The 23,455-nt window shown below is 47.4% G+C and overlaps 1 protein-coding gene across 1 annotated transcript in view; it reads right to left on the reverse strand.

Moving 5' to 3' along the window:
- Nucleotides 1-23,455, reverse strand: part of RAB3B (RAB3B, member RAS oncogene family) — a 135,783-nt gene that overhangs the window by 104,792 nt on the left and 7,536 nt on the right. Inside the window, exon 2 of the mRNA XM_083157400.1 lies at nucleotides 16,103-16,330. Within this exon, the coding sequence (XP_083013526.1) occupies nucleotides 16,103-16,330 (228 nt within the window). The remainder of the gene's footprint in view (nucleotides 1-16,102; nucleotides 16,331-23,455) is intronic.

Raw genomic sequence — 23,455 nt, forward strand, 5'->3', positions numbered from 1 at the left:
TTATACCTGCATTTTCTTATTTCTGTAACCCCCTTTTGTCCATTAGGGACTTAAATACAACCTTTTTACGGAGTTCTTATCTCCTTATTTCTATACAGTGGTCGTGTCTGTTTTATTCGCATAATAGCGATAAGGTATATTACGGACACTGTCCTTTAAGGTATATTCGCAGATTAGGGACAAAGTACTGCGAAGGAATCTCTTATTAAGGTATTGGTTCTTGGTGTTTAATATACAATAAAAGGTACGCTACGCTGCGCTACGTTTTGTTCGCACGTAGTTAGGTATAAAGGGTAAGCAGGTTGCGGACACATTACGTAACCTGCGCTTTTCACTTATTGTATCTCTGGTCATATATAATTGCAATTAACACACGTTATGCCACATACCACGATGCTCATTACATGTTATGCCACACACTATGATGACCATTACACATTATGCCACACAACATGATGCCCATTACACGTTATGCCAAGGCTCAACAATTCTTTTTTTTTTTTACAGGGACAGTATGCGCCACAGGCGCGCACCAAAACTTACACTGTAATGCCTAGTACACGTTATGCCACACACTGTAATGCCCATTACATGTTATACCAAACACCATAATGCCCATTACAAGTTATTCCAAACACCATAAAGCCCATTAAATTTTCCACACACCATAATAGCTATTACATATTATGCCATATAAGTGCCGCTTACCTACATGTTATTTGCTAGGCGTTTCTTGCCAAGGCCTTCATGTTTGACATTTCATAGTCCGGGAGCGCCACCTGCCCGTACTCCAGATACCCGGCTTAATCCCGGACGGGTGGTAACCCTAGCGTGAGGACCACTGATTGGACGAGCAATGACTGTCCTATCAGCTGCCACAACATCCTTAGATGGGAGAATGTTGCCCGACATTATTGATTAGTGGCATTTTTTATATATGGGCTGCAGCCCCCCAGGTCAAATCTGTAGTGAAGTCAGATGCAGCCTGTGAGACTGCACTAGCTTCAAAGTGACTGGCAGTGACTTCCTATTGGAAGTCCAACCTGACAGTCACCAAGGCAGTCCCATTTTTCCAATACAATTTCTGTTCCGCTCCGTGCAATGGGCCTGATTCAGACCCAATCGCAAGGCTGCAATTCCACAGCACGGGCAATTATCGAATGACGGCACATGGCAAAAATCTATATAACATCAATCGGTACAGTCTCCTACTGCATCCTATTGCATTGTGATTCAGATGCATATTCGGAAAAAAAATGCCGCCATTGACAGAGCTGCACAGGACCGGTCAGGATTTCCTTTCTTCAGGGAAGCAAAAAAAATTGATCTCTAACACCTTAATGACATGGTTGCCTACCCTTCCGGAATGGCCGGGAGGGTCCCGGAAATCGGGTCCCCCTCCCAGACAGGGGGGTGGAGCCCTCCCGGAATGCTGGTCTCCTGTCGGCGGGGGTCCGTGGAACCAAATGACGAATGTCGCGCCGTTGTAGCCCTGCCCCCCACCATGCAATGCCTAAAATACTGGCATTGCTCGGCAGGGGGAGTGTACACAATTGTGATGGCCCCGCCCCCAAAACATGAAGTACCATTGAAGCTCCGCCCGCATCCCGCCCCTATCGTATCCCTTCAGCGGCCCTGCCCCACGCCTGAATGAACTGGCTGCCATTAAGAGGGCAACTCTGCTTCATGATGAAGCATAACACACGTCAGTAAATTTAAAACATGAAATCTATGCTATTAAATTGTACCTAACAAAAACAGTAACAGATTGCATGTAAATTTAAATGAACATCATATTTTAGAGTCGCCTTATCTAAGCTTCCTGCAAGGAGCCGCAGCTACGCATCGTTATAAGATGACACAGAAGCAAAAGCCAGATCAAATAATTCACTCACCACAATGACTCCTTAATTACAGCAGAGAGCCGTGTTTGGAACGGAAAACGGACACCTCCTGCTCATTCCAATTTATTAGGGGAAACATTCATTAATATTCGTGAGACGCGGGCTCTGCTTTCAATCCATTGCGACAATTACAGCGAGGGATAATTGAATGTTCCCGGAAAGGATGATAACGTGAGATAAGAGAATAGTCTGTGCTGTAACAGGTAAAGTGGTACCGAGCGGGGTTCTCACATATCAAATATTAACCTCTAGATTTCCAAGAATGGAACAATTCAACCACAGTCTGCTACATGACAGCTAGGGCCTGGCCACACATAGCGGCATACAGAGTCTGCACACTGGCTCCTATGCGGCCGCCCACACATTAGTGGCGGGGCTGCAGCTGCCGGGTCCCACATCAATTTTGACACGTCTAATGACCAATTGTATGTAAAGAGTGCAGAATTGCAGCATTTTCAAATCCTATGCGCATCTCTGCGGTCAAAGAGTCCCTTTGGAGATTCTATGCGCTACAATAAAGATCCCTCAATTCGATTGGATGCACATTGTGTGTGTTTTTGGATGTACAACCATTGTGCGACCTTGCCTTTAAATGTAAAAGACCAGTCTGCAAGACAGTCGCATGGTATACGTTGCAGACACATGAAGCACCGGATCAGACTGTCTAATGACCATTGCGGTCCCGATCGGATTGGAATCGTTTCACACAAAAACACTCCCGTGAACTTCAAGGGAAATCGCTTCTTGATCGTTGCACGATCATGGTCGTTCTGGTGTGTACCCTACATAAGTTAAGGGGCTCATTGTCCAATATAGCTTAAGGTGCTTTAGAACAGTTGCCATTTTCCCCTATATTTTGTGTACTTGCCTGAATCCTTGATCATGATTAAACACCATCATCTCTGATCTTTTCATTATGGGTTGCCATACCGGGCTACTGTCTAGATCACAGGTCCTCAAACCCGGTCCTCAGGACCCCACACAGAGCATTTTTTGCAGGTCTCCTCACAGATGCAAAAGTGAATAATTAGCTCCACCTGTGGATCTTTTAAAACGTGTCATTGAGTAATGAATGCACCTGTCTGGTGACCTGGAAAACGTGAACTGTATGGGGTACTGAGGACCGGGTTTGAAAACCACTGATCTAGATTTTCGTGGAACAAATCGCAATATGAGAGGACTATTCTACCACGCTACAGGCATGCCCCATGGCAAGCAGGCACTTTCTAAAGTAGGGATGGCCCGGGAATTTTGGCCTGGGTTGACTTTCACTCAAGAAAAAGGACCTGGGTTGAACGGCAAATTGCCAGATAGAAATGTTTAACCGGTAATTTACTTTTCTTTGTGAAAGGGGTATAAGTGGCAAATAACATCAATATAAAAGGGCAGAGTCAATTCTGAATACAGCCCTGGATCCTGCATATATTCGTGTTCTCCCGAAATGTGGATAGCCACCAAGATCTGGCTTTTCATAATGAATGTATTTGCTGATTAAATACATTAGCATATAACACTGTCATAACAATATGATTTCTGTACAAATAATTGGAGGAGATAATGCCAATCTGTCAGTTAGCATCCATCACCCTGAAGAGGATACAATCTATTCTCATGTGCATTTCATCATTCACATTTTATTGAAGACCCCTTTTATCTATTGATATTTCCTGACAGTTCTACATAGGTCATTATTCGGTCAGGTGCTTCCACCCACTCCCCGCATCCTGTATTTCAGAAGACATCATAGTAAAACTAATGGAGGATGAACAAACACAGACGCTGAGAAGTGAGTCATACGTTACATTAAAATGATAAAACGGCCTTTGAAATCTCACGGGACCCCCACTGATGTGCAAACTGCATCAAAGACGTAAACACAGTTCTGTGTCAATGAATCCAAGTATAGCCTAGTGTCGTAAATACATGGGCAGGTATTCAATGCGGTTTGCGAGTGGTGACAGCGAGCAGGGCTTCCTGCTCGCTGTCACCACTCACCCTGACAGCATTCAACACAGCCTCCGCATCCGCCAATTCCCCCTCGCTCCGTTTTTTTTGAGCGAGGGGGAATTGGCGGATGCAGCTCCAGAAGCAGCGAGACCCGCGGCTAAAAACTGCGAGTTTTCTGCAGTAGCCGCGGGTCTCGCTGTTTTGGGGAATTCTCGCCGTCCTGTGACGGCGAGGATTTCCCCACAACGTTGAATAGAGCGAGCGGCCGGCGCGGGGGTTAAACAGCGAGGATCGCTGGTTTTCAGCAATCCTCGCTGTTTAACCCCCTCGCCGGCCGCTCGCTGCAGCATTGAATACCCCTCAATGTCTGCCACCAGCTATTGAGGAAGAGGAATGTTATTTGTCTGGTACAATCCTACACAATGGACGGTGACAGTTTTACTCCCAAACTCAATGATCCACTTACCACAAAAACAAGAAATGTGTACTGTGTATGTCCTTATACACAGGAGGAACAGGAGATGTGCACAGTACTGTAGGGTACACACCAGAACGATTTAGCCTCAATTCCCCCAATTTCGATGCAATCTCGACCGATTCTATGTAAATTGGGCATGTTTTAGATCCGATTCCGATCAGGGGGCCAGATGCACTAAGCTTCAAAAGTGATAACATGGAGAGTGATAATCAGCTCCTACCTGCCATGTCACAGACTGTGTTTGAAAAATATCAGGCAGGAGCTGATTGGTTGGTTGTTTATCACTCTCCATTTTATCACTTTTGAAGCTAACTGTGTGTACACATGGACGAATAGGCTTGCTATTCGATCCCAATGCGATCTGATCGCATCGGGATCGAATTGCATGGCAAGCCACCCAACATGCACGATTTGGACGATATAGTGCAGATCTGCACTATATAGTCCTTACAGCCCTGTCTATCTGGGTTTCTATTTGTGCGGCCATGGGATGTAATTTTGACTATATAGTCAAAATCTCATGCAGATTGAACCCGTGTGTACACACCAATAATGCATTAGGCCCTGACAATCTATAAAAGATCCATTCAACTGGATACAGACCGTGATCGGATCGCATGCAGGTCGTGTGTTTATCTCACGATCATGATCGTTCTGGTACCTAGCATTACTGTGACAAAGGAGTACAATGAATATACCTTGGCTAACAAAATATTTACAATCTGATAAAAAAAAAGTTCCCAAAATGTTGGGATTAGCGGAAGTCTGCACCCAGATCCCATACTGTTAGATTATGTTAAAAATGTCTCTATTTATAACTGTGTGTATGATTATGAAGACTGAAAATAAGATGTGAAATCAATATTTAACAGCAGACAATAAACAAACAAAAGCCCCTTACACACTAGGCGACATCAATATTGGTGTCGGCAGGGGCCCAGCGGGGCTTGCTGGCTTCCGGGGGAGCGATGGCCATTGTTAACGAGTACCTCCCTCGTCTAGACATGCTAGATGAAGGGAGGGGGTCGTTAATGATGTGTGTGGTGGGCATCATTAACGACATCAAACTTAAACACTAGAAGATAAAGTAAAAGATATCATTCAGTTTATCTTATAGTGTGTATGGGGTTTAAAGGTGTAAACACACTGGACGATGCATGCACTGCAAGACATTAGTACCTAGTGTACTTGAAAAAGATATGGTGCTCCAGTCTATAAGCTTTTTTGAAATATATCCGAATTGAGCTGTCTGCACAGCTGACAAACAACCTAGATAAGCGAACGAACAGGCCGTGCATGGTCATTCATCGTTAGTGCATACACACTAACCAATTTTTTGACCAATATCGCTCAGACGGGCCCTTCTGAACGATATTGGTCAAATAATTGTTCTATTGTATATGCACCTTAACTAACGATCTAAACAAAAACATGTGCAAGGGGCTGTGGCACAGAGTGGTAAATACAATGTGATTCACTGAAGGAAGCAGAGCTGTAAGGCAGAACAATTATTAACCCCTTGGGTGGTATGCCCGGGCTCAGCTGCGCTGCCGCAGCGGGCTGTCCTGGTAGATTTCCGGGCATACCACTTTACATTGGGTGCGCGCCTGGCGCACTACCTTTAGGGTCCCCCCCGTCACCCCCTCCCCCTCCTGTCGCCTTCCACCCCCTCCGCTCCGGCGATCATACCCGGAGCGCTACTGCCGCCAGCCGCCATTCACTGTGATGAAGGCGGCAGGCTTGGGGATGGTCAGCGCAGCTTTGGGGAACTTGGGAGAGTTCAGGCACCCGAGTCCTCCCAAGCCAACGCGAAACATCCCCGAGCCTGCCGCCTGTGTGATGACTGACAGGCGGCAGGGGAGCTCCGGTGTACTAACGCCGAAGCGGAGGTAAGGAGGGGGAATGGCGGCTTCCTAGATTCTGTGGTGGGTTTTGCTGGGGCAGGACAAACCTGCCCTAGTAGGTTTGTCCTGCCCCAGCAAAACCCACCACTCAAGGGGTTAATCAATACATGTTATTGGGGGAAAGGTGCAAAGTGCAACCAACCAATAATAAAATGTTATGAACTGTGCTATAAAAATGACAGATGCTAATTTGTTGTATTATCACGCTAGACCTGACCACACGACTGTTAATTAGCAGGCCGGGCGATTATCGATAGACTGCGCATGGCCCGTATTACGCATGTACGAGGCCATCCTGCACTAAAATTCTGCTTCTTGTGATAGCTGGACGTATGCATGCACAGTGATTGACAGGAAGCCGGCATTTGTGGGTGTCGCCTGGCTGGTATCTGGGAGTGTCAGGGAAACCGCAGGAGGTGTGCCCAGGTGTTTTAGGGTAAGTCATGTGACATCAGACCCAGCCCTGAATGGCCTGTTTCTATCACAGCCGCCATGTCCTGGACTGCACACACCGGGAAACTCATTTGTTGGTGAGTGGCTTGTGAATGGATTTGCAGCTAATCGCAGGGCAGCGATATTTTCTCTAGCTGTAAATTGCTAAGCAATTTACAGGCTAGCACAGGGCGGGATTTCACTCTGGCGGGGCGGGGTATACAGATCACACGGCTCTGCAAACTCAGGTCTGAATCAGGCCTATAGAGAACACAAAGGATCAGCACCATGGACAGAGCCTTAATAAGTGACCAACAGAACCGTCCAGCAACCAGTACAAGAAACAGCTCCACGTTGGCTATCACCAAGGGCCCAATTCAGACCAGCTCGCTAGGCTGCAATTTTCTTGATAGATAGATATTTCTATAGCATTAGACGCAGGAGACAATATTCAGGAGTCCTGCAGAGACCAAAGTCCCATACACACTACATGTACAGGCGAGAGGACTATGTTTACAAGGGTCAAGCTGAGGTGTGTGTTTGGCGGAAACCTGCTGTGTCACCCCTAGCCGCCAATATGGACTGCAGCGGGCATAGGGTTAGTGTGTATGGGGCCTAACAGGAATAGACAATTTGAAGATAGAAGAAAGAATGAGTAACTGGGGAAGTTAATTACAAACTAGACCAGTGATCAGAGTTTTCTTGCAAGCTCGGTCCCTGCATTTATTTATTTATTAGCAGTTTCTTATATAGCGCACACATATTCCGCAGCGCTTTACAGAGAGAATATTTGACCATTCACATCAGTCCCTGCCCCAGTGGAGCTTACAATCTATATTCCCTACCACATGTACATGCACACACAGACATTCTAGGGTTAATTTTTGGGAGCCAATTAACCTACCAGTATTTTTTTGGATTGTGGGTGGAAACCGGAGTACCCGGAGGAAACCCACGCAAGTATGGGGAGAACATACAAACTCTGCACAGTTAGGGCCATGGTGGGTATTGAACCCATGACCTTAGCGCTGTGAGGCAGTAATGCTAGCCATTACACCATCCTTACTGCCCCTGCATGCGATAAATCGATACATCCCTGCAATGTATTATACTATAGCATTGGGAATTTGGGCGATTTGATTTTCTCATGTCAGCTGGATTCTGATGATTGTAAGAGTTCCTTCCTATATAATATTGTAGCCTTTAACATTTAAGCCTACTGACTGCTCTGTGCGCCAAAGGAAAGAAAAATCCGTCACGTGATTGGCACATGTAACCTCTGACTCCCACCCCCAACAATATATAATAAGAGCTTATTAAATGCAGCTTCTAAACAGCTCCAGAAAATGAGAACTTTCAATGTGAACTTGCTAAGACGCCCCCTCACTGGAGGCCAGAGGTGAGAGTGATCCTGGCCTGACTGGAGATGCTTATTTTATGCATGAATTAAAATATACTCATTAAGATCTGAGAAGACTGAAATAATACTGCATGCCTTTTTGGTATGAGCATAAGCGTGTGCAGGTCATTGGTTTCCCGGTCACTGCAAGCGAATCCTGGGGGAATCAATCAATCAACAACGTACCCAAGGCAGATAACCTTGCACAGGACAATGGGGGGCAATTCAGCAGAAAAATCTTTCTCCAATGGGCAAAACCATGTGCACTGCAGGTGGGGCTGATGTAACATGTGCAGATAGACTTAGATTTAGGTGGGGTGGGTTCAAACTGACATCTAAGGTGTCATTTAATGGGATGAGATATTTTGACTTTTGCAATTTTTAGTCAAAAGACGGCCGAAATTCGCACATTTTCTCTAAATCGCCAACTTTCTAGGATGCGAATTGCGGTAAAAATTGGGGGTCTCCAAGTCCCAGCATGCGGGGCAGGCTTGCTGGGACTTGTAGTTCCACAACATTACACAATAGTTTCATCTATTTTTTTTACCATTTAACAGCCTAATGCCCACCGCCCAAGGGGCATCGGGGACAGCTCTGGGCTGACCAGCCACAGGGATCAATGCTTTGGCCGGGGGAACATATGTAAAAAGTTTCCCCCGGCTGTGGCATTGGACGGTTGGCTGTTTGAGCACTGTGCTGGTTGCCATAATACGGTGGGTCCCAAGTCATTTTGTCCCTCATACTTTGGAAACTAGGACTGACTCTTAAGCCTGGTGCTGGTTTTAGAAATCCTGGGGATCCGTATATTTTTGCTTCCCTGTATTTCTAAAACCAAGACCGGTTCTTTGAGCCCGGGGCTGGTTATGCTCAGGAGGGGGGACCCCACACCATTTAAAAAAAAAAAACCTCTCCCAAATCTAACCACATGGCTAAGACGACGGCTTGGGGGCTTATTAATATATATGCAAATAAATGTATCCAATTCTCTGAATTCTATTCATGTAGTATTTAAATCTGGTTACTGGTATCATTCAGTGTGCTGGGGGAAACCATCCCTTTTACGCACCTGACTGATATCACTAAACTAATCGAGCATGTGCCTTGCCTGGGTTTCCTCCGGGTACTCCGGTTTTTTCCCACAATCCAAAAATATACTGGTAGGCTAATTGGCTCCCAACAAAATTAACCCCTTGAGTGGTGGGTTTTGCTGGGGCAGGACAAACCTACCAGGGCAGGTTTGTCCTGTCCCAGCAAAACCCACCACACCCCCCAATTTGTAAGCCTCCCCCCCACCTCTGCTCCGACGTTAGTACGCCGGAGCTTCCCTGCCGCACTGCGCTGTCCCCGCTGCCTTAGCCAGCCGCCTGTCACATTCAGCAGTGATGTCGGCGGCAGGCTGGGGGATGATCGCGGCGGCTCGGGAGGACTCGGGTGCCTGAGCGCTCCCGAGTCCCCCCGAGCCGTGCCGACCATACCCGAGCCTGCCGCCAACGTCACTGTAAAATGAGTTACGGGCGGCTAGCTAGCTGGCTGGCTGGTGGGCGGGTCAGGGGATTGCCGGAGCAAAGGTGATGGGGGGGACAAGGTTTGTGGCGGGGGGTGGGCACTAGAGGTGCTGCACCAGTGGTGCACACCTGGACACCACTGGCGCGCACCTATTGTATGTTAGTGGTATGCCCGGAGATTTTCTGGGACAGCCCGCTGCGGCAGCATAGCTGAGCCCGGAAAATCTCCGGGCATATCACTCAAGGGGTTAACCGTAAAATGTCTGTGTATGCGTGTACATGTGGTAGGGAATATAGATTGTAAGCTCCATTGGGGCAGGGACTGATGTTAGTGTTCAAATATCCTCTGTACAGCGCTGCGGAATATGTATGCGCTATATAAGGAACTGGTAATAAATAAATAAATATGCCAGTTTATATAAAGCTATGTAATCTCCAAACGCTACTGTGCCTACCAATCAGGTAATTTTAGGCATGACCCAGGCCATGCCTTTTTCGCTACAGGCGACCTGGGTCGATCCTGGGAATAACCCTGCTATCAAGCAGGGTGGCAGATCCTGGACGTCTGACCTGGATGGGATACATTCATATATAGCCAAGACACCGTTAAAGCCACCACAAGCTCCGTCAAAAATCCCTGTTGAAAGCCTTTGATGTGTCACAGGGGTATTATACTGTAAACAGTGGCGTAACAATAGCCCCGCAGCCCCCGCGGTCACGGGGAGGCGCTGGTTAAATGTGGGCACCGTGGGTCTGTGGGGCTATTAAGCGCTACACTGCTGCTGGGGCCCCTCTGTTCGCCGCCGGGACCCGTAGATCTACTTATCTCTTGTCTGCGGTCCCGGGCAGCTCTCCTCCTGGCAGGCTTGTTAATGAAAATGGCTGCCCCCTTACAGCAGACACTTTTTGAGGATGCTAGAGGAGAAGTCGGCCTCCTCTAGCATCCTCAAAAACGGACTGCTGTTAGGGGGCAGCCTGTTTTATCGGTCTGCCAGGAGGAGAGCAGCCCAGGAAACGCAGAGATAAGTAGATCTGCGGGTCCCTGCTGAAGCGGCGGCTAACAGAGGGGCCCTAGCAGCAGTGTAGCGCATAATATCCCCACAGACCCCTGGCGCCCACACTTAATCAGCGCGGCGGTAAGAAGCGGGGTTGGAGGTGGGCTCTATTTTAGGGGGGGGTGGGCAGCCAAAATTTCCGTCGGGGGAGGGCGCGCAAATAATAGTTACCCCACTGACTGTATATACTACATACAAACATCTTCCAGCACCACCTTATGCTTCTCTGTAGAGGGGGAGGGAGGGTGTAAGGGGTGTGAGAATTGGCACACTTTCTCCAAGATGTTAGGGCCAAATCAGTTGCTCTCTGGCTCAGTATGAAGTTCAGCTGCTGCTCTCCTGCTTCTCTCCAGTGTTGCTCTTATAGTAAATTTATTCATTACTGCAGGTTTATAGCCTATATATGGTATTTGTCCGCACTCCATGTCTCCTCTAACAAAACATGTCAGCCTGAGAAATAAAAGATGCTCCGGACACTCGGCGTGTACCACACACACACACACACACACACACACTGCCTATGTACATCGACTTCCATGCAAAGAGCCAGATGACCTGATCTTGGAGCGTGTAGAAACAGTTCTCTACATAAGTATAACTGAACGATGTTTGTGTGTGCATAGGCGCCGTGGGTGCTCTGGGGCCCATGGAAAGTGAGGAGCACCCACGGGCCACGTCCGGAGCTCACCCGCTGCTCGCCGTCGGGGATCCTGGCAGCGCCGCAGCAGGGTCCCAGCAGCGGATATGCCGTCACCAGTGGGGGTCCCTGCGGCGGATGGGAACTAGTAGCGGTATTAATACCGCTGCTAGTTCCCATCTTACGCAGGGACCCTGCTGCTGACGGCATATCCGCTGCTGGGACCCCGCTGCAGCGCTGCCAGGATCCCTGCCTACCTCCATCCAGGACTGGGCGGGGAGGGGGGGGTGTCTGTGGGAGCCCATTGCAGGGCCACACCCCTTGAGCACGCCCCCTTGAGCACCCACCGGCAAAACCGTAAATCATCGCCCCACTGTGTGTGTGTGTGTGTGTGTGTGTGTGTGTGTGTATGTGTGCATGGATGGATGTTCCACAATAACTCTCAAACACTTTAACTGATGGTCTTTAAACTTTGCACACTACCTTATCATCTTAAGGGACAATCTATGTTCAAAGATGGGTTAAATCAGACAAGCCCTTAAGGGTGCGGTCATAAGGGTCCATGCTATTTCTGTTATTTCCATGCATTGTGATATGTAATTGGAAAGCTTATGACTTTCAGAATACAACACAATTTTTTTATTATTAACAGTTTCTTGTATGGCGCACACATAGTCCGCAGCACTTTACAGAGAGAATATTTTAACAATCACATCAGTCCCTGCCCCGGTGGAGCTTACAATCTATATACCCTACAATATGTACATGCACACACAGACATTCTAGGGTTAATTGTGTTGGCAGCCAATAAACAGAATCCACTAAGTGAACCCTTAAAGGCCTATTAGGATCCATTAAATGAAAAACATTTTCACTTTACAAAACTTTTGTCAAACTGAAATGAATAAGCGACTCATCGGCACAGTTGACAGGAGGTCTGTTGTCCTGTTTTCTGGAGTCCTGGTCCTGTTTTGCCATCTCAGGATACCCAGTACATCTTATCCCGCTTTGTGAGCCGTGGTGTCGTTTTTTGGACCCAGACACAGGACTTATTCCTTTTATGCTTTTGATTTGTGTGGTGTACTTTTACATTGAATAAATGTGTTTTAAACTTTCTTTGAGTCATTGGGATCTCCATTCATATGGGTGCAGACCAACCAGTCCTTAAAGAAACCTTTAGACGCACATAGGGCACCTCCTGCAGGTAAGGTCCTAACCATATGGGGATTGCATGACAATTGAGCAGAGAAAGGCACCTTTACCTGCCTATAGGGCCCTTTTAAAGGTCAGTCAAATTGATTGGGAAGCCTAGTCTGAAGTATGCAGAAATCACCGTGATCGTGTTTTACATTTCTGTGTCTCCCTATATATACACCCATGAGAATGGACCGTTGGGAAAGTGTATACAGAACCGGAGGACACTTGTATTGTGTTATGGTAGAATAAGACAGCGCTGTTGAGTTTACCTACTGTTTTCATTACCCGAAATCCCCCAGTGTGTATGATGCTTGATTGACCGATGACCGATGATCCGATGCAATATTAGCAGATTATCGCACAGTTGCTGCATCCAAAGATGGGTGATTAGCCTAAATATCGGAATCAGTCCCTTGGTGGACATTTCTATATGAGAACCCTTTGCATACAGCCATGCGGTTATCGACCCATATACTGTATAGGGATCTATTCAGTAATAGCCGCAAGTGCCTGGAGAACAGTCCTACTGTGAGGCCAATAGAAATCCAGATATCCCCTCACACCTCAGAGGAGCGCAAGCAGTGATGTCTGCCTCTACCTTTATGTCACTGCTATTTATATTTACACATCTCACACAAGCCAAAGGCCTGTTCATATAAATCATGTTCAACAAGTTACCTAATAATGTAACAGGCTGCTAACCTCACACAATTATGAGATTATTATCATACAAGATTCACAGAGAGGTAAAGATATAAGAAGAAGAGAAGGCAAACAGTGGCATCCCTACTGAACGTTAGCTCTGCAGACAGACTTACTGCTACTTTGGAGTCTGTTTTAGAGTTCATACAGGAGGGATACAGTCACTAGATCTACAAGCATTAGGTCGACAGTACCGAAGGTCGACATGGACAGTTAAAAGGTCGACATGGGGTTTTTTCACTTTTTTTTTTTTAGCCGACATGTGCTGACAGGCGGTATATCATGCCCTACCATCCACTAGGGCAGTGATGGCTAACCTTGACACTCCAGCTGTTGTTGAACTACACATCCCAGCATGCCCTGCATCAGTTTTAGCCCTGATCAGGGGCGGATCCAGGACAAAATGACAGGGGGGGCACCATGATAAAAGAGGGTTCAGGTGGGGGAGGGGCGGTGTTAGTGGTGCCAGTGTACATGCTAAGAGAGTGGCAGAGAGAGGGTGGGAATGGGATTAAAAATAGGCGCTGGCATTTAAAGTACGCAGGCCCACCATGGCGACAAAAGCGAAGGATGTAGTTGTACGCACGCCGAAAGCGCGCTCCGGAAAAGGGGTGTGGCCACTCAACAGAGGTGTGTCCTTGAGTGTAGTCTACAACACCATATACAACTTCTACACATTATGCAACAAAATACTAGACCCCTTTATACTTCCCCCTTACACATGATGCCAATTGGAATGACACTAAATTCATATAATTCCACATGGATTGAGCCAAAATTCAAATAATGCCACATGGATTGTGTCAAAATTCACATAATGCCACATGGATTGAGCCAAAATTGAGCCAAAATTTACATAATAATACACGGATTTAGCCAAAATTCACATAATGCCAAATGGATTGAGCCAAAATTCACATAATGCCACATGGATTGTGTCAAAATTCACATAATGCCACATGGATTGAGCCAAAATTCACATAATGCCACACGGATTGAGCCAAAATTCACATAATGCCACACGGATTGAGCCAAAATTCACATAATGCCACACAGATTAAGCCAAAATTCACATAATGCCACACAGATTGAGACAAACTTCACATAATGCCACACGGATTGAGCCAAAATTTACATAATAACACACGGATTGAGCACAAATTCACATAATGCCAAATGGATTGAGCCAAAATTCACATAATGCAACATGGATTGAGCCAAAATTCAAATACTGCCACACGAATTGAGCCAAAATTCACATAATGCCACATGGATTGAGCCAAAATTCACATAATGCCACATGGATTGAGCCAAAATTCACATAATGCCACACGGATTGAGCCAAAATTCACATAATGCCACACGGATTGAGCCAAAATTCACATAATGCCACATATATTGAGCCAAAATTCACATAATGCCACATGGATTGAGCCAGAATTCACATAATGCCACACAGATTAAGCCAAAATTCACATAATGCCACACAGATTAAGCCAAAATTCACAATACGCTTCATAAACAGGGACATTGTACACCAAAGGCACGCATTAAACATTTACACCATAATGTCCATTACACGTTAAGTTACACGCCATTATGTCCATTGTATTATGCCAAACACCATAATGCCTATTAAAAATTATGCTACATAAGTGCTGCTTATCTACATGCTCATTGCCAAGGGTTCCATGCTCATTGCCAGAGGTTCCATGCTCGTTGCCATGTGGGATCACATGTTCATTGCCAAGGGGGAATACATGCTCGCGGTAAATGGAGGACAGCCGCCGCCAGGCAGAAGTGATAGCCACTGACAGTGGCAGAGCCTGGCTGTATTCAGAGCACTGCAGGTACCGGCTATTTGAAATAATACCCCTTTCACAGAAGAAAATGCATTCCCAGTTTGGCCCCTTTTCCACCAGCCTAGTCCCTGCATTTTCTGGTGTGAGGGGGAGAGAAAACCACCCCTCCCCCCCTTTAACCAGTTATCTAATTTAACCGGCTATATATTCGGAAGCAACTGACCCATTTACATGAGTATCATATTGAAGAACTTTTGAGTGGGCTTTGAATGATTTTGGTCCAGTGAAACTGAAATGTTTGGTTCCAGAGTAATCTGCCCTCAAAGAACATGAACAGCCATGAAATTACATTTCAAAAATAAAAAAATCGGTTTACACGCAATATCTCTGGAACCAATTGACCGATATGGACCAGCCTGGTATCATATTGAAGGCCCAGCGATTTGGAATTGAATGAGATTAACCACAAGCTTCTGTGATGCCAGGGCGGGAACTGGCAGCCGTCGGAACCGGGTGGGGGTCGGAATTGACGGGTCCCATATTATCCTATGGGGAAAAAACGTTACAGCTTTGCCAGGCGATATCTCCGGTTCCCGGGGGGCTAGAGACACGGGGCTGGGCTCGTTGGAAAGCTCTGGTCCTCAGCTACAAAATGAAATGACAGGGGGGGCACGTGCCCGGGTGCCCCCCCCCCTGAATCCGCCACTGGCCCTGATAAAACTGTATCAGGGCATGCTGGGATGTGTAGTTCATCAACAGCTGGAGTGTCAAGGTTAGCCATCACTGCACTAGGGATTGGTGGGAGAATAAAATATTGTGCCGAGTGTAGCGAGGAACCGTGCCCAAAGCATAGCGAGGGGACGCGGTGCTACGTTTCAGTGTCCATTTCGACTGTGTCGACATTGGGGACAAAAAAAGTGAAAAGCCAATGTCAACCTTTTGAGTGTCGGCCTAATGTATGTCAACCTAATGACCCTGTCGACCTAATGCTTGTCCACCTAGTTGCTGTCTATACAAGGATTCATACCATACAGGATGGTGATGGTCACAGCTGAGGGTGCGGGGTGGGACAGCACAATTTACAGGTTCCTTTTTTTTCCCCTAAATTCATATTTTTTTGGTGATGAAGATCTCACTTACCCAGATCTGAAGCTTCACCCGCTTGTCATTGCGATATACAGTCTTCACCTTGAAGTCTATTCCCACGGTGCTGACAAAGGCAGACGTGAAGGTGTCGTCTGCGTAGCGGAAGAGGAAAGAGGTCTTCCCCACGCTGCTGTTCCCGATGATCAGCAGCTTGAACATGTAGTCAAAGTTCTGGTCAGAAACGTCCCTTTGTCCATGTCTTGCATCTGTGGCGGAGGCCATCTGGAACACATGAAGGTGGGCAGAAGCGTCAGTGAGACCATCGGTGGCCGGAGGTAGGGTTAGATGACAGGAGCTGGGCTTCCACAGGAGGGTTTTTAGAAAGTCACTGGGGCATGCCTGAGCATTCCTCACCATGGGTGCAGCCGTCCTCACATGAGTGAGAGGAATGTGAGAGACAAAGTATACAGCGGGACCCGGCCAGCATTGCTGCGTGACCTCTACAGAGCACACAGATCAGGACGTGACACCTCTGCAAACAAGGGCCACACATTGCACTGCACCAGGTATCCAGACAGTCAGTAGGTCGACACATATTAGATTAACATGCATTGCAACGACCACTGAAGTTCGACATGGCTTAGGGTGACAGAGGGTTGGAAGGTCGACAATAGCATTAGGTTGACAATGGCTAGGTCGACAGTCAAAAGGTAGACATGAGTTTTTCACCGTTTTTATGAGCCAACGTGCGGTATTCCATGCCCTACCGTCCACTAGGCCGTGGAGAGAGAATAGAATAGTGCCTGAAGAATGACGAGCGTAGCGAGCCACGCGCAGGGGCGCAGTACACTTTTATGGTGTCCATGTTGACTATGTAAAAGTCTGGGACAAAAAACCCAGTGAAAAATGAATGTCGGCCTTTTGACTGTCGACCTTACCGTTGTCCACATAATGCTTGTGTCAACCTTACAACTCTGTCAACCTATTCCATGTGGACCATTCCTATCGACCTAAGCCATGTCGACCTTCAGTGGTCAACCCAATATGTGTCGACAGAATGACCCATACCCAGGCAATAGGTCAACAGTGACTACTTTGACAATTACGAAAGGTCGATAGGTGAAAAGTCAGCAGGTACGAAAAGACGACATGCATTACAAGTCAACATAACAATGTTTTTTTGGGTGGAGGGTTTACATGTTTTCCCAACTTTTGCTACATGAACTACAATTGAGAAATGTAATACCGTGTTCTTACTGCGAGTGAGAAATACACGGCATTAAAATGCCGGGAACTGCAGGGACGGACCCCTGTTTTCACTGCTAGGCAAATTCCTGGGTGAAGAAGTTCTACCCGGTAATTTGCCTTTTAACACAGGTTTTTATGCAGTGAGAACAGGTCAACCCGTGCCTGCATACCCGGATCTCATACACGGGTAAAAAGGGTTTTATCAGTGTATGAGATCAGGGTATGCGACCCGTTCACACTGCAAAAAAACCTGTGTTAAAAGGCAAATTCCCGGGTCGACATGCTAGACCCGGGAATTTGCCTGCAGTGAGAACGGGGTATGACAGAGTAGCAGAGCGGACCAACTTGCCCAAAGCATGGCGATCTCAGCATGCTCGCCAGGGTACACATAGGGCCTTATTCTAGTTCACTCTTTCTGACAAAATCCTTCTTAGATGGACAAAACCATGTGCACTGCAGGTGGGGCAGATGTTACTTGTGCAGAGAGAATTAGATTTGGGTGGGGTTTTACTTCAAAGTGAGATCTATATTGCAGTGTAAAAATAAAGCAGCCAGTATTTACCCTGCACAGAAACAAAATAACTCACCCAAATCTAATTCTCTCTGCACATTTTACATCTGCCCCCCTGCAGTGGACATGGTTTTGTCCATCTAAGAACAGGGCCGGCGCCACCACTAGGCAGCATTAGGCCTTTGCCTAGGGCGCCAGCCACTGGAGGGCGGTACTGAGCTACAACCACCCGTTGGAGTTGGAGGCTGACAAGTACAGCCGTCATTCATCCTAGTAGGTGAGCCAGCCCTTACCCCCTCGCCCTTGACAGCAACCCCCCCCTCCCCGCCACCCGCCCGTGGATCTGATTGGCGGGAGGTGCCCGCACCCTCCATGCTGCTCAGCCCTAAAAAAAGCCCTAATAAAAGGGCTGAAACGTCAACATATACTGGCTGTATATTGTATTTATTTCAAGTCCTGAGTGCCGCAATCTCCTGCTACTCCTATATATATATTTACCTCTTACACTTTTGTTAGGGTGGTGTTGGGAGGAGGGGTGGGGGTGGGGGGTGGGGGGGAGTAGGCAGAATTTCTGCCTAGGGTGCCAAGTAACCTTGCACCGGCCCTGTCTAAGAAGGATTTTGTCAGAAAGAGTGAACTAGAATAAGACCCAGAGTGCGGTCACATATGATGAAACATACAAAATGACACCCAAATACATAGGAAAAACAAACAAACTTGGTATCGACCACGGTCACCCTGACCTTTCCTCCCGGTCATCCTAACTCACTGTCTACCTTTGATGGGTGTGGTATGACACTACGACGGTCAGTATCCCGACGCTGCACTCGCCACAGGTTCTATTCTCCCTCAATGTCGTGCAATAGCCCCTATGAGTTGAGATCCCCCCTGTCGGAGCAACGGGATACTGACTGTCGGGATCCCCCCTGTCGGAGCGTCATCCGGCACCCCTTGTGATACCGCCAACCGAATGCATGCCGGCCACATAGATCTACATCACACCCTTTATGGAACAATCCATGTAATGTGCAATTATAAAAGACACGTCTGACCATTTAATGGCACCACATTTTTACAGCATTGTTTTTGTTAAATGACGTGTATAATCTTGAACAGGTCTATGGGGAGATGTATCAAGCCTTGGAAAGAGATACACTGGAGAAGATGCCAAAAGCAACCAACCAGCATCTGTCATTTTAAAGACTGTACTAGTTAAATGACAGCCAGCGCCCACAAATGCGCAGAAATGCACCTGCGCATGAGCAGACACTGAACATCGCACCAGAATAGGGGCCTTTATCGCTCTTCAAACCTTTTTTTGCTTGCCCCCTTTCTAGTTAAATGCTGCAAGCACATGAACGCACATCAACCAGGGATTTAGTTCAGTGTGAAAGGGTCTTGAAAGAATTGCTACCCAGGTCCTGACCTGGGTAGATTTCGGAATCGACCCGGGATGCAGTCAGTGTGAATGGTCCCGTACCCGGGATTGGGTACACGGGACTTTAAAAAAGCTGCTGATTGGAGCTTTCTTGGGCTCACAAATGCTGATGTCATCTTTCAGAGCCCTGGAGTCCATTTCTAATGACATGCATATGTAGATCTGTGTGAATGGGGCTGTCCCGGGTCGATCCCAGGTCTGAGTGCAGTGTGAAAGGGTACATTCCTGGGTAGAGTGCCGGAAAGCATTCGGGAACACATTCCCGGGTATGACCCGGCTCTGCGAATGTGAAAGGGGTATCAATGGGTGGGCATGGCTACAGTGACGTCATTTTAGCCCTGCTCAGTGGCACAAATTATAGTATTTGTCTTCAAGCCCCAGGGGGGGGGGGGATGTGGGACACTTGCCCACCTTCCTGGGGGCGGGGGACCCCTAAAGAATGTTAGTACATGGGCCCCCTGAATCTAAATGGATTTATAGTGCAAGCTCAACTCCCCACTCTCAGAATGCAAACAGAAGGAAGATGCATTTGTGTCACTTGCCATCACCGGAGACAGCAGGATAATCCTACGTGTTCCACCACTTCTGCGGGAGGTGAAGGGGTTAATGTGATAGACTCAGGGTCAAAGTAGCAATTCTGCTGCCAGTTAATAAAAACAGCAGCTCCATTAATCAGCTTCTCAGGTTCATGATAATCCATCTAACGATATTCATGAGCTGCGGAGATTCCTGCCCTAATCAACAGGTCATTTACAGCACTTGATGAAGGCATTTAACTCCTTCAGTGCAAAGAGAATGACCCCTGCATCTCTCACATGCACGTTCACAGTAAGGCCAGGGGCACACTAGGACAATGTCGGGGCGATTTGTCCAGGGGTGCTGACTTTGACGGACCCCGGTACAGGGAGGGGGTACAGGCGGGCGGCATATTGGCTTGGAACACATCGCTGTGATATGTATCTGGCCTCTGTCCTGATCACGGACTCCCATAATAGCAGGGCTCTCTTTTTCAAGGGGTCTGGGTCATTGGGTTGACATGCATTGCGTTGACCACTGAAGGTTGACAGGGCTTAGATAGAAACATGAAATAGGTGGGCAATGGCAAGGTCGACATGAGGTTTTCACAGGTTTTTTTTGTCCCGAATGTCGACATAGATGACATGGACACCGTCAAACTGTACCGCATCCCATCGCATGGCTCGCTGCGCTTCAGGCACTATTTTATTCTCACCCCGCACCCTAGTGGATGGTAGGGAATGAACTCAACAGAACAAAAAAGTAAAAAAAACTCGTGTCAACTTTTTGACTGTTGACCTAATTCTTGTGTCGATCTTCCAACCCTATTCAACCTTAGCTGTGTTGACCTTCAGTGCTTGACCCACTGTATCGACCGTATTCCTTTTGCTCAAGAACCAGGCGCTGATGACCGCTCATACATTTGCCCCCCACATTGGTATGCTATCTTTTAGATTGCAGCGCCAAATTGGACCAGGGCACTGTGCTGTAATTTAACATGCGCTGGCCCATTCATACATGAGGAAGAAGCAGTATCATTGCACATGACGTGTGCCGATACCCCTTCTCCCCCATAGCGCAGCTTCATACATCTCCCCCTTTTCCCTTAAACTGGGACAATCATGAATTACACAGGTTCTGGGGCTGATTAAAACCCAAGTGAACTTCAAACCTGTGCAGTTTTGGAGTGTCCCAGTTTAAAGGGATAGTATGGTAAGCCTGCTCATGTTCCACCCGGAACCACAACAAAGCTGTATGGTCCAATCCTGCAATGACTACTGGCACAGCAGGCCCGAGGGCACATGGGGGCAGCAGGCATTAAACAAGACACAGCCTTGCTTGCATTTACAGGTTGGAGTAGTCAAGATTATCTAGCGCAGGAGCCACACAGAAGAACTCACTGACCGTAAGGACTTAAACCATGAAATAGGCATATTACTGTCTGCATAAATCCTACCTCAACAGGTACAGTTGTATCACTTACTGTTCCCCTGCTGTAACCCCAGAGCAGCTTAATGCACAGGAATATCTGCACAACACCCATAGTCAACATTATCCTTCCCGGATGACCCCATTAATACCATACAAGCCAGGTGCACATGAGGGTACTGGTCCTAGAGAGAAGCCAGGTAGAGTTTCTACATCACTCCTTCATCAATGGTGTCCTTCCAGTCCAGATGCCTCCTGTTCAGATCTTCACCAATACCACATGACCCAGAGCATATACTTACATTGGGGGTCATTCAGGTGCGGTTGCACCCATCGTTGCAAAGAACAGATTTCCGGTACCTTGCACATGCCTTTGACCGTTCTGTGTGCGTTCGAGAAGTGGTCCTGCAGCAGTGACTGTTGATTGTGGGTCTGATGCCCTTTGGTCCTTTGATGGGGTGGCAATGGGCTCAGTTTGGAAAAACGGAGGTGTGCTGCAGCAGTTTAAGGAGTGGGAAGAGACCAGGGATCTCTGTCATAGGATGGAGATTTCCTTGGCTTGAGCGGCACCATGCCGTAAGCTGCCTGATGGTTGGTGCTTTAATCCAATACTGCATCCTAGGACGCAGCTTGGATCCCTTCTGCCGCAGCGTCTCATTGTACTGGATGCCACCTGCTGCATTACCATACAATGCTATCACTCCAAGGAAGCAGAAGTGACTCCGACAGCACCTGAATGACCCCCACAGGCCAAGTAACTGCAGCAAGGCATCCATGGTAGCAAAATGGGGCATCCAGGGGCAGGAGCTGCAGGGATGCCAGCTGGCTGTGGGTAGCGTAGCATGGCTTGTACTGGGTGTTGCGGAAAGTAGCAGAAGACAGACAGGCATCCAGGGGCTGGGAGGCAGGTGCTACGGGGATACCAGCTGGCAGTGGGCTGGGGAGGCACAGCTTGTACCTGAGTTGGCTCAGTGGCCTAGGCATGTACACACTGGGGACACATCTCTGCTGCTGTTGGTGTTCTGCCGGCACTGGGACCCCATATTCAGTCACAGCACTGACAGCCAGTGCCACTCTGCTCTAACTGGGGGTATGTTCTATCATTGTATACCACCACACTTCCAGCACTGAACATAAGGCCACCCATAAATTAAATATTCATCATAAAATTTAATTAAATGACCCCTGACTGATTCAGACCCGCTCGCCCGGGCGAATATCTGCATTTGCATGCGAGTGTATGTGTACGCTTACATATCCTCACGCATGCGGGTCATCCTCTATTTGTAATGAAAAGTAAGCCAGTGTCCAATGAATTTGGGGCAGGCGTTGAAGTCATGTGACGTAAGCCGCCTGCCCCAAGCAAACATCGACCCGCCTGCGTCTGCAGGGGTACACCCAGCGTTTTTGTGTGACGCCCATAAAATGCTGCCCATTCCCTTGCTTCCGCCCCCTCCCTACCCCCTTCCCTCCCACTATGGAGCGAATGCTCCTGGTGAATGTGAAACTCATCGGATACATATTCCGGCATGCACAACCACTGACCATCGGGGGCAGGGATTAATTTGAATCGGCCCCTAAGTACACAAGGTTGGGAAATCGAATTATTCCAATTTTACTCCTTTTATGATTACAGTATAATCGTTTGATAGATCCCATAGCCAGATGCGTGTTCGGTACATTCACTTTGCAGGAGAACTACAGCCTCTGTAACTTGTTTTACTGTACCAGCAATTGTAACTTGTTTTTGGGATCAAAGCATTTTAATATGATCTATGGCCATCTGGGGTTTCCGGCAATTACATGTGCACTACAGATAAGCCGGAGCGTATGCTCATTTGTATGCACACCATCGATAATTATATAAACACCTAACCTTTATCGGTGGGACTACACTATATGCATACTTCCAAGTTTTTAAAGTTCAACAGAAGCGGTGTCCATTGAAGACCTTGACGGATGTTTTGTACCTTAGCTAAACATTCATTTTGTTTAAAGGGTACGTAGCTACCTCACCTTCATTTGTTATTTGAACACTAATGGAACTAATGCGGAGTTGGGAGCAAAAGGGCCATAGATGATTAAAAAGAAGAAAAACGTATGACTCCCATAGGAATGGAGTGACTTAAACATCAGAAGCTGCGTGTACCTAAGGAAGCATGTGACTCGGAGCATCCAATAAGGAAACGGGGGAGGGCAGAGTTAGATGGGATATTAGGGTCAGGGAAGGAGTCATCGTCCTCTTTTCCGGAAGGGTGGCGGTCAA

The sequence above is a fragment of the Crinia signifera genome, chromosome 8 (genome assembly GCF_055691185.1).
Source record: "Crinia signifera chromosome 8, ASM5569118v1, whole genome shotgun sequence".
Taxonomy (NCBI): Eukaryota; Metazoa; Chordata; class Amphibia; order Anura; family Myobatrachidae; genus Crinia; species Crinia signifera.